Source organism: Pristis pectinata, chromosome 7 (assembly GCF_009764475.1).
Source record: "Pristis pectinata isolate sPriPec2 chromosome 7, sPriPec2.1.pri, whole genome shotgun sequence".
In the NCBI taxonomy this organism is placed as follows: Eukaryota; Metazoa; Chordata; class Chondrichthyes; order Rhinopristiformes; family Pristidae; genus Pristis; species Pristis pectinata.
This window is the reverse complement of record NC_067411.1, coordinates 72436372-72448566: the sequence shown is the minus strand read 5'-3', so window position 1 is coordinate 72448566 and position 12195 is coordinate 72436372. Positions and strand designations below refer to the sequence as shown.

Sequence of the window (12195 nt, the reverse complement as noted above, 5' to 3'; positions counted from 1 at the left end):
TAAAAACCTCTATCAGGTCTCCCCTCAGCCTCTGACGCCCTAGGGAGAACAACCCAAGTTTGTTCAACCTTTCCTTATAACTCATACCCTCGAATCCAGGCAACATCCTTGTAAACCTCTTCTGCACAGTCTCCACATCCTTCCAATAATGGGGCGACCAGAACTGCACATAATACTCCAAGTGCGGTCTGACTAAAGTTTTATATAACTGCAGCATAACTTCCTTACTCTTATATTGGATGAAGGCAAGCATGCCATATGCCTTCTTTACCACCTTATCCACTTGCGTAGCCACTTTTAGTGAACTATGGACCCGGACCCCATGATCCTTTTGTACCTGAGTGCTATTAAGGGGCCTACTATTAACTTTATACTTTCTCCTTTCATTTGACCTCCCAAAGTGCAACACCTCACACTTGCCTGGATTAAACTCCAACTGCCTTCACAATCCTCCGAATCCTTCCCCTCTAGTTGGACTCTCCAAGTACTGTTTCAAGAACCCCTTGTGGATGCACTGAAGAAATCCTGCCCCATCCAGGTCTCTTGTACTAAGGAATTTCCAATCAATACTGGGGAATTTAAAGTCCCCCACTATGACAACCCTGTTGTTTCTGTACCTTTCCTTAATCTGTCTACATAACATGTTCCTCCACCTCTCAGTGGCTTTTGGGGGGGGGGGGGGGGGCTGTAGTATAATCCAATCAGCATAATAACATAAATAAATAAGGTTTCCCAGTTCTTATATCTCAGCTCACTACAGTCCTTGACAGTAACATCCAAAAACACATGTTTCCAAGGGTATGAGAATGAGACACTTCATAGACCATCACCACAGCTCCTGATCTCTCTACTGCCTCTAGTTTTATAGTCAGTGTGTCCAACATTGGGGTGGCACCGTAGCGTAGCGGTTAGCGCGATGCTATTACAGCGCCAGTGATCTGGGTTCGATTCCCGTTGCTGTCTGTAAGGAGTTTGTACGTTCTCCCCGTGTCTGCGTGGGTTTCCTCCGGGTGCTCCGGTTTCCTCCCGTATTCCAAAGACGTACGGGTAGGTTAATATGGGTTTAAAATGGGCAGTGCGGACTCGTTGGGCCGGAAGGGCCTGTTACCACGCTGTAAATAAAATTTAAAAAATTAAAAAAAAATTTTAAATTTAACATCCAAACTGGATGAACAAAATCTCTTCTGGACAGGAAGCATCTATGGAGGGAAATGGACAGTTGACCTGTCCCGCTGAGTTCTTCCAGCATTTTGTGTGTTGATCCAGATTCTAGTATCTGCACCCTCCTATATCTCCAAAAACTCTTCTGGTTTATGTTTTGGGAAGACCAAGGTCATTGTCTTCATCACTACAAACGCCATTCCCTCGAATTAAGTTTCAGATCCCAAGTAACTTTACTAACACTTCAAGCGTATATGTACAGAACTTTGTACAGCCACGATTCTTCTTCTTAGCCTAGCCTTTTTTTTGTTTGTAGAACATAGAACAGTACAGCACAGGAACAGGCCCTTCGGCCCACAATGTTGTGCCGAACCAATTACATTAGTAGTAAAATGCCCAACTAAACTAATCCCTTCTGCCTATACAATGTCCATATCCTACCATTTCCCTCACATTCATGTGCCTATCAAAGAGCTTCTTGAACGCCCCTATTGTATTTGCCTCCACTACCACCCCAGCGAGCGCATTCCAGGCACCCACCACTCTCTGTGTAAAAAAAAACTTGCCCCACACATCTCCTTTGAACTTTCTCCCTCTCACCTTAAATGCATGCCCTCTGGTATTAGACATTTCAATGCTGGGGAAAAGATACTGGCTGTCTACTCTATCTGTGCCTCTCATAATCTTATAAACCTCTGTCAGATCTCCCCTCAGCCTCTGCCACTCCAGAGAAAACAGCCCAAGTTTGTCCAATCTATCCTCATAGCACATGCCCTCTAATCTAGGCACCATCTTGGTAAACCTCTTCTGCACCCTCTCCAAAGCCTCGACATCCCTCCTGTAATGGGGCGACCAGAACTGGATGCAATACTCCAGATGCGGCCGAACTAAAGTTCTATAAAGCTGCATCATAACTTCCTGACTCTTGAACTCAGTGCCTTGACTAATGAAGGCAAGCATGCCATATGCCTTCTTTACTACCCTATCAACCTGTATAGCCACTTTCAGGGAGCTATGAACTTGGATCCCAAGATCCTTCTGCTCATCAACACTGTTTTGCCATTAACCGTGTACTGTCTCTTTACATTTGATCTCCCAAGGTGCAACACTTCACATTTGGCCGGGTTGAACACCAACAATCATTTCTCCGCCCATATCTGCAACCGATCTATATCCCGCTGCATCCTTTGCCAGTCTTCTACGGTATCCACAACACCACCAATTTTCATATCATCTGCAAATTTACTAACCCACCCACGTACATTTTCATCCAGGTCATATATATACATCACAAACAGCAGATGTTCCAGTACAAATCCCTGATGAACACCACTAGTCATAGACCTCCAGCTAGAATGAGTCCCATCGACCACTACCCTCTGTATTCTACGGGCAAGCCAGTTCTGAATCCAAACGGCTAATTCACCTTGAATCCCATGAATCTTAATCTTCTGGATGTGCCTCCCTCATTTTGTTATTTTCCTGTGAGGTTATAATCCTTCTGCCTTTCCTTGGAGTTAGTAAGATAATTATTATTAAAACTTGGTCTCACTCGTTATTTATCTTGTCTAAAGATTTGTACTTAGGCAATCAGAATGATTGGTAAACATGGAATTTCTTTCAAAGTTTTCACAAAGATCATGAGAAGACCATTATTTGTAGTACTTTAATGGTTTTGTTAATCATGACAAGCTGATATTTGACTGGAATACAGTGACAGTGCTTTACTTTTGCCCATCTTAGACCACCTCAAATTACTCTAGAGACAACAAAGTACTTGTGAATTGCAGTCACGCATTAGGAAAGCAGGAACCAATTTGTTCATTCAAGTTTCCATAAACACAAATGAAGTGCAAAACTGATTAATTATTATCATAAGTTTTAAAGTAAATAATTGATACCATGGTAGCTTTGGTCTGCATCCTATCACAGACATTATCTCAGTTCTCTTCACCCCTCCCCTTTATTGCAGCTTGAATCACATGTATCTTCTCACTTGTCCGGTTCTGACAAAGACTATTAGATCAGAAATGTTTCTCTTTCCAGTAAAGATGCTGCTTTAGCTGCTGAGTTCTTCCGGCCTTTTCTGATTTGGTTCTAGCATTGGCAGTTTTTTTCCTCTAATTTTTGAATATGGATAAATGTTGATCAGGACACTGAGAAGATCCATGCTGTCCTTTGAATAATGCTGTAGGATCTTTTATTTCCAGTTGAGAGACAGAAAAGTCCCTAGTTTAACATCTCATCCAAACACTTCTGAGAGTAGAGCAGTCCCTTAGTATAGCACCGAAGTTGCAGCCCTGATTATGAGCTCAAGTCTTCTGCGTGAGGTTGAACACCTTCTGACTCAAAGGTGAGAATGCTATCACAGAGTTGAAGCTGACACTTAAAGGTATGAATGAGATAACTGATTTGTGAACTGGAGTTAGATTCAGCCTCTCCAATTGATTTAAACTGATCTTATTTTTGAAAACCAAACAGAAGGTCTCAAGAGGCAACTTGCAGAATATGATCAATAACTTGAGCCCACACAGATCTACCCATCTGTACCATTAGCATTTCTTCGTCTTTGTTTTCAGAGTTTTTATCCATGGACTAGGCATTCATCATGTTTTAAAAGCTTGCTGAAGTAAAGTATAATACTTTAGCCAGCCACACCTGCATACAACCCCTGTGAGCCATAATTATGCTTTAATCTCCCTACTCCTTTCTTGCTCACCTTGATTTGAGTGCTCTGAGAATCCAATTCAAATTTAAAGGACAAACTTTTATAAATTACATTTTAATATTTGAATTGTGCTATATAAGCTGAGATTGCAGTTTCATTATTCTGTGCCAAACTGCACCTTATAAAACCAGGCATGCAACAAATTGGAGTGCCTGATTTTATGACCTCCTCATTTTACAGGGCTCTTAGAATTTACTCTGTTAAGTATATCAATTAAGGGAGTGTGTGTTGAGGCACATCAGATACAGAGGGTCATACAGAAGGGAGTGGTGATGAAGTAAGAGATTTACAAAATGTGTTAGAATGATGAAACATCAACAGAGTATTATAGACACTGTGATCTGCATCATGAGAGAGACAAAAATAAAGCAAAGTATAGGTGTCACACAATTGAATGAGTAACCAGCAGAGGATCAGCTGTTATGAAATTCGGATTAGTAGGGCCTGTTTTCTGGGACCCAACAAGTTATCTAGTATCTGTGGTGCTCCCTCACATACCAATTGCATCGATATGTTGAGACTTTTAGCATTTGCACCATAAATGCCTAGTTTAAGGATATAGAGTCACAGACACGTGCAACACAGAAACAGGCCATTCTGTCCATTGTGTCCGCACTGACCATCAGCCACCCATTTACAGTAATTGGCATTGGTTTATTATTGTCACTTGTACCAATGTACAGTGAAAAGCTTGTCTTATAAACCAATCGTACAGGTCAATTCATTACACAGTGCAGTTACATTGAGTTAGTACAAAGTGCATTGATGTAGTACAGGTAAAAACATTAACAGTACAGAGTGAAGTGTCACAGCTACAAAGAAAGTGCAGTGCAATAAGGTGCATGGTCACAACAAGGTAGATCGTGAGGTCATAGTCCATCTCATTGTATAAAGGAACCATTCAATAGTCTTATCACAGTGGGGTGGAATCCTTCATTGATCCCATTTTCTTTTATTCTGACCACATTGTCATCAACTCCCCCAGATTCTATCACTCACCTGCACACTAGAGGCAATTTACAGTGGCCAATTAACCCACCAACCTTCACGTTTTTGGGATGTGGGAGAAAACTGAACCACCCAGAGGAAACCCAAGCGGTCATAGGGAGAATGTGCAAGCTTGGTGCAAGACATCACCTGAAGTCAGGATTGAACCTGGGTCTCTGGTGCTGCGAGGAGCAGTTCTACTAGCAGTGCCAGAATACTTTATGCAATTGGCAGATCATGATGCCACCTGATATTCTAATACTATGGTTATGGAGTTCATTACTCCAGCTAATTTTCTTGCTTAATTTTGCAAGGCTAAGCATGTGTTAACCGTCAGGTGTTCATTGAGTACATTTCTCTAGCTGTCACAGGAAGAAATGAAAGAGCAACAGCAGCTAAGGTCCTTGCTGCGATGGAGAAGGCTCAGAGAAGAAATTCAGAACTCTGAAGAAGAGTTGCAAGTGTTAAGGTAAATACAGATACATTGCTCATCAGTCTTGGGAGAGATGAGGGTAGGCTTTGCAATGAACAGTAGGAATGCATTGAGGAACAGAGGGACCTTGGCATACAAGTCCAAGGATCCCTGAAGATGGCAGCACAGTAAGATAGTGAAGAAAGCATACAGGGTAATTGGCCTTCATTAGCTGGGACATAGAACCTAATGGCAGGGAGGTTATGGTGCAGCTTTATAAAACATTGGTTAAGCCGCAACTTGAGTACTGTGTGCGATCCTGGTCGCCACACTAGAGGAAGGATGTGATTGTATCAGAAAAGGTGCAGAGGAGGTTCATCAGGAAGTTATCTGGGATGGAATGTTTCAGCTTTGAGAGGTGACTGATGAGGTTGGGTTTGTTTAGTTTTGTAGTTAGAGCCATATAGCATGGAAACAGGTTCTTTGGCCCACTGAGTCCACGTCAGCAATCAAGCTCCCATTTACACTGATCATACATTAATCTCATTTTATTCTCCCCATGTCTCAATCAGCTCTCCAGATTCTACCACTCACAAACTTTGGGATGTAGAAGGAAACCTATGTATTCATAGGGAAAATGTGCAAACTCTATACAGACAGCACCTGAGGTCAGAGTTGACCCTGCATTGCTGTCGCTATGAGGCAATGGCTTTACTAGCTGCGCCACTGTTAAGTTCTGTCAATATACTACCTTAAATTCCTCACACAATAACCAACCTTACTATCAGTATGGTTCCAACCCTAAAATTTTACATCTCAAAATAGGGTGAGCAATATCTACAGCTGCAGTTTGATCATCACAGTTCAAAAGGACAAAAAACTAAAATTCTCCCATATAACTGAGAGAATATTTCTTATTACTGTCACTGAAATTCCATTGGGAAAACACATTAACTGCCTCAAAGTTCACATTTGCACATGAATCACATAATACTTAAATTCCATACTGGAAATTGTCCATACTTTCTTCATCACTGATCCTAATCGGAAGAATTATTAAACAAAAAAAAAGTGCAGCATGTGCTTTACATATTCTGGTACTTCAGAACCTCTGTTCTTTTCAACCACTGAACTCTGTTGCTTCATGATCATTATCATAGAAAGAAGAACTTTCTGAAAACTTCTTAGAAAATAAAAATAAGCTGGCTGGGAAAGGAATACACAAACATCAGCAAAAGCATAATTGAAATATACACACACAGATTAAGTGAATGGGGAAGAAAATGGCAGATGTTAATGTAAAGCAGAAAATTGCAGAGTGGCAAAACTTAATATCTATTGGAGCAGAAGAGGTTGAAGGGGTATTCACAAGGGCGCTCGGTAGTGTAGCGGTTAGCGTAACGCTATTACAGCGCTAGTGACCTGGGTTCAATTCCGCAGCTGTCTGTAAGGAGTTTGTATGTTCTCCCTGTGTCTGTGTGGTTTTCCTCTGGGTGCTCTGGTTTCCTCCCACATTCCAAAGACATACAGGTTAGGAGCTGTGAGCATGCTATGTTGACACCGGAAGAGTGGCAACACGTGCAGGCTGCCCCCAGCACATTCTCAGTAGCGCAAAAAGAGGCATTTCACTGTGTGTGTTGATGTACAGTACATGTGACTAATAAATGAATATCTTAAAATCTTATCTTAAAATTATGAAGGACGTAAACAGGGCTGATAGTAGGAAACTTCCCATGTAACAGAGATGCCAAAAACTGGAGAACATAGGTTTAGGGTAAGCAATAAAAGGTTTAGAGGGGATTTGAGGAAGAATTTTTTCACCCAGAGGATGGTTGGAATCTGGAATGTGCAGCCAGTGGCGGAAGCAGGTACTCTCTCAACATTTCACAAGTATCTAGATGAGAACTTGAATTGCCAAATCATAGAAGTCTAGTGCTGGTAAATGGGATTAATGCAAAGGGGTAATTGATGGTTAACATGGACTTGGTGGGTTGAAGGACCTGTTTCTGTTATGTAGGACTTTGTGAATTTTTTGCCATATTATTTAGTTACTTTATAACGTGATTTTAAGTTTGTGATACAATAACGAGAAACATGTATTTGAACGAGACAGTCCAGGTCTCTAGATATTTGGTTGCAGTCACAATGTAGTTGCCTGTTGTGGATCATGGTAAATGTTAGTTTTAATTTGACTATTTTGCAGAAGTTTGACACACTTCATATATATGTACATGTTCCAGACTCGCGTGATATATCAGTTTGGCTTGGCCAAATTCTCTTTGGATTCCAGTTAAAAATTCTTTGTGCTCCAAATTTTAAACTCTGGGGAATCTACCACATTTTTGAGCTATTTATAAGTAAGTGAAGTCGCTAAAACTTATCATTGTTTTACTTGTGCTATTTGCTCTTTGGCAATTTTTTTTATTTATGTCCTGTTTGTTTCTTGAAATATTTATTTCTCCCTAAAATTGTTGACATTTTCCAGCACAGTAGGAGGTAATTTAATGTATTCTTGTTCCTTCACACCATGCCATCTCCCTGATGGAGCAATATAAAACTAAATCTCTGTCATATTTTTCCCTTCAAAGTTGCAATAGTTCATGCCTCAACCACCGTCTTCCCAAAGCATTCCATTCTGCAACAACTCTCCACATTGGAAAAAATTTCCATAACCCATCTTCTTACTCACTTAATCAACATTTTGTTTGTTTATATTTGATGAGATGTTGCCAGTTTCTTGAATCTCCTTACAGATTCCCATTTTTGCTCTCATTTTGTTGATTCCATGCTAATTAGTCCATTTGGCTTCCAAGATCTAGAAGGGAGCACTTAAGAGTATACAATATTACCTAATTATTGTCTTGTACAGATTTATTATTGCTTTGTTTTAACAATTATCTCAACCCCTGTTTGTAAAACTCAGCATTATAGGTCTTTTTTCACCTCCATTCACTTTCAGGGAGTTGTGTATTTAAAAAGGTGTATGTGCTTTTCCACCTACCTTGTTTTCTTCCACAAAACAAATACCTTTGATACTCACATTGAATTGCACATACCAATCTCTATCTTCCTGTAGTATTTCAGGGTTAGAAATTTTGGTTGTTAGTACTAGTTGTGCTGGTTGCCTTTTGCACTACTTTTCCAATATTTGTTTCAGTTGACTTCACTGGGAGAGAATATCAGGAAGGAAGTACAATGGGTGCATACTGTTATGGTATCAAATTAATACCAACGACAAAAAACTGACTTATACCACTTAGTATTGTATGTGTTGTTTGGCAAACTTTTTTGGCATCCGCAGCAGATGTTGAGGTAGTGGTTCCTGTTCCCAGTCCAAATCCTTGAAATATACCAAGAAAATACTAACTCCGGGCTCCAGTGTATATCTCTTATGGGTCTTTCCTAATCTGAGCAACATCCATTTAACTCATCTTATTATTTCCAGTTCAGCAATCAACGTTGTCATTGTTGCTACATTTTCCTTCATAACATATGCCAAGTATTTAAAAAGACATTTCTAAGGCAAGTCAGGCTTTGGCTTCTGAAAATACAATGCATCCTTTGTAATCACTTTTTCTATTTAATTGGTCGCCTCTTAAAAACAAAACGGAATAACTTTTGCATTTCATTTTAACGGTGTGCATAGAAAATATTTGCTACCTTAATATTTCCTCTTGGTGACAAATATGCTACTGATGCATTCTTCAATCTAATTTAAATGCTACTACTAAGTGTATCTTCTTTTGCACCATTGTAAATGTCGGTAGACTTGTCTCATACACCACTGTGACCTGTGTTTTTTATATAGTAATTCTGGATGACATTTTATATAAATGCAGATTATAGCTTTCTCCACAATAAATATAATCTGTGGGGTTTAATGAGTACAGCAGTCATTCATCCTTGGAAATGTTCCATTAAAACCTCAGAAGTCTAGATGAAGAGGGGCTATCATGTAAGTATTTGAATAGCAATTTCCTGTTCCATTATCTGCTGCTGATTATGACCTGTGTACCCCCTGCTCAACTTTGTACTTCAGCCTCCCTGTCATGGATATATGTGTGGTGCTACATTGCAGAGAAAGAGTAAAGGAGTGTATGTGAGGTGCGACTTTCCTCCGGTGACTTGCCTGCCAATTAAGCTTCATTTGGTAGATGGAGTAGGTGAAGGACATTTTTTCCCATGTTAAATCAATTAAAAGCTCTTCAAGTGTAACTGAATGATTGATGTGCAATTGTTCTAAAGTATAGGCTTTGATCTGCCATTGAGGAGAAAAGACTAGAAATTTAATATGAGCCCTGAACTGAGCCTAGACCTTTCCCATCCCTTATTTCTTCTCCAGTCTCTGAACTTGATTTTTGTAGTTTCTCCCTAAGTGGAGTTGGAAGACAGAGGTTTTTTCCCCCTCTGTCCTGCAGGAGGTAAGAATATTGAATGAGACCCATGTTTCAGCATGCTGCCTATGATGTAGACAATTGTATCACTGTGACTCGTGCCAGTGCAGTAGATGAAAAGGAAAAGCAATTAAAGATGTGAGGGAAGGGAAATGATGCAACTGCTGCCTAATGGCTTTTGATTGGCAGTGTAAAATACTGGGGGCTGATGTAATTAATACTCCCTACATTGGTGAAGTGTGGAGATAGTTTTGCCAGATCTCCATCCAAGGTGCGCCTCACGTGGGACCCGAATTTTAATGTGAGGATAAAGAGATTATCTCTTGCAATTTCAAGATTTTTATCCAGATGTTATAAATTCATCTGTGTAAAGTAGGAGTGCATGATTGCTAGGGAATAGTTGTATGTAAAAGAAAGGATTTAAAGAACAGATGGAAAGATTAACTTGCTGTATCATCTTGTGTAGTATTTTTGATTATTGTTTCTAATTCCACATCTAATGCCACAGTTTCCAACACAATACTGCTTAGATCCAACAACTATGCTGTACAATGAAGCCTAGAAATTTGGATGCACGACTCTTTTGTTTCAGCTCAATGCATGTGAAAATTGATATTATATTTCTGGCCTGGAATGCAGTTACTATTGTTCCCACGTCAAATGGTGCTACTTCAGAAATTTAACCTGGCTTTTAAGGTTCCAAGTTATGCTTTTGCCTTTGACACATTTTCCACCTCAGAGGTGCTTACAAAAACATCGATCTCCATGTATTGTCAGGAAAGTTGGGTCATGTTGCAGTTATATAAAACTTTGGCCATGCTACACTGGGTATTGCATGCAGTTCTGGTCACCCCATAACAGGAAAGATGTGGAGGCTTTGGAGAAGGTTCAGAAGAGGTTTACCAGGATGCTGTCTGGATTAGAGGGTAAGAACTCTAAGGAGAGGTTGGACAAATTTGGATTGTTTTCTCTGGAGCATGGGAGGCTGAGGGGAGACCTGATAGAGGTTTACAAACTTATGAGAGCTGTAGGATGGGTAGACTGTCAGAATCTTTTTCCCAGGGTAGAAAGGCATAGCTTTAAGGTGAGAGGGGAAAGTTTAAAGAGAATGTGCGGGGCAAGGTTTTACACGGAGAGTGCTGGGTGCCTGGAATGAGCTGCTGGGGTGGTAGGTGGAAGCAGATATGATGGAGGTGGTCAAGAGGCTTTTCGGTAGGCACATGAATATGCAGGGATAGAGGGATATGGATCATGTACAAACAGAAAGGATTAGTTTAATTTGGCATCATGCTCGGCACAGACAATGTGGGCCGAAGGGCCTGTTCCTGTGCTGTACTGTTCTGTGTTCTATGTTAGATTGAGATGGGCCTGTCATGGGACACATTCAAAACAAGCAGTGTTGTTTGACCTACAGCAGCGTGGTTTAAAAGAAGGCTGCAGAGCAGGTTGTAGCCAGGTCCTGGACATCCAGCTCACGTTGGTATCCTTTCCTTGGGACTCCACAGCTCGAAGTCATTGTGACCCCATCTCAACCTGACTTTGATACTCCAGAGTGAAGCCACTGCCTACCCTGATCTTCAAAAGATCTGGTCCCCCATGCTTCCCAAGACCCAATCGAAGGCCCAATCCTGAGCAGCGGGCTTCTTTCCACAAGACCTGACACTCTACCTGTACTTGTATTTCCCATTGCACATTCTGCAGTGAGGCAGTGAGGAAAGCGTGCAAGGGCCATTCACCAACAACTGACTCCATGGGCCACGAATGCTACTGAATTTTTAAGTGGTGGGTTGACATCTGGCGATCAGGAGCACTGGGCGTAAAGACAGACAAACACATTCCTGTGGGCATCAAAACATTTCTGGCCCTGTATTTCTGTAAAGAGATTGTGCCAAGTATATAATTTCTGCAGTAAGTGGAGACAGGGACATTAAGCTTATCTTTTGCTATGTAATGTGCAATCTCTAAATCAAGTTTGGAGCATATATGCATAATTGTATGATGTGTACTTAATAAGGCTGATGAGTGGCAGGTACAACTGCAGGAGAGATAGGAAGGGGGAAATAGAGGATTATCAATTGTGATTAAAGAAAATCTTCTTTAGCATTCCCTTGGGATCAAAAATGATTTGCTTCCACTTTAGTCTTGTGAGTTGTGAGGAAGCCAATGAGGTTAGAACTGCAAATGTTTCCACAAATGGGGCAGGAGGTGGGGGTGTGAGTAGTTTGTGAGTGGTGTAGTGCTTTCACCGCTTGTGCAGAGCTACTGTCTTATCCATACCATCCCAAAGGTTCCTTCTCTGCTCTGAGTGTTCATGGGCCTGAGATTGTCATGAATCAGTAGGGCTGTTGGACTTCTGTAAGGAGACATTGAGCATATCCTTGTATCTTTTCCTTTTTACACCTGGCAATCTCTTGTGACAAAGCTTGGAATAGAGTGTCTGTTTTGGGAGTCTGCTGTTGGGAATGCAAACAACGTGGCTAGATCACTGTAGCTAATTGAGTTCAACTAGGGCC

General features: G+C 40.9%; 1 protein-coding gene across 8 annotated transcripts in view; it reads left to right on the top strand.

Annotated features, from left to right (window-relative positions):
* aopep (aminopeptidase O (putative)) overlaps positions 1–12195 on the top strand; it is a 175007-nt gene that overhangs the window by 71222 nt on the left and 91590 nt on the right. For all 8 annotated transcript variants that reach the window (XR_007956689.1, XM_052020423.1, XM_052020422.1 and 5 more), the window contains exon 7: positions 5239–5345. Coding sequence is in view for 7 of the 8 variants with exons in the window: in XM_052020423.1 (XP_051876383.1) it covers positions 5239–5345 (107 nt within the window). In the remaining variant the exon portion in view is untranslated. The remainder of the gene's footprint in view (positions 1–5238; positions 5346–12195) is intronic.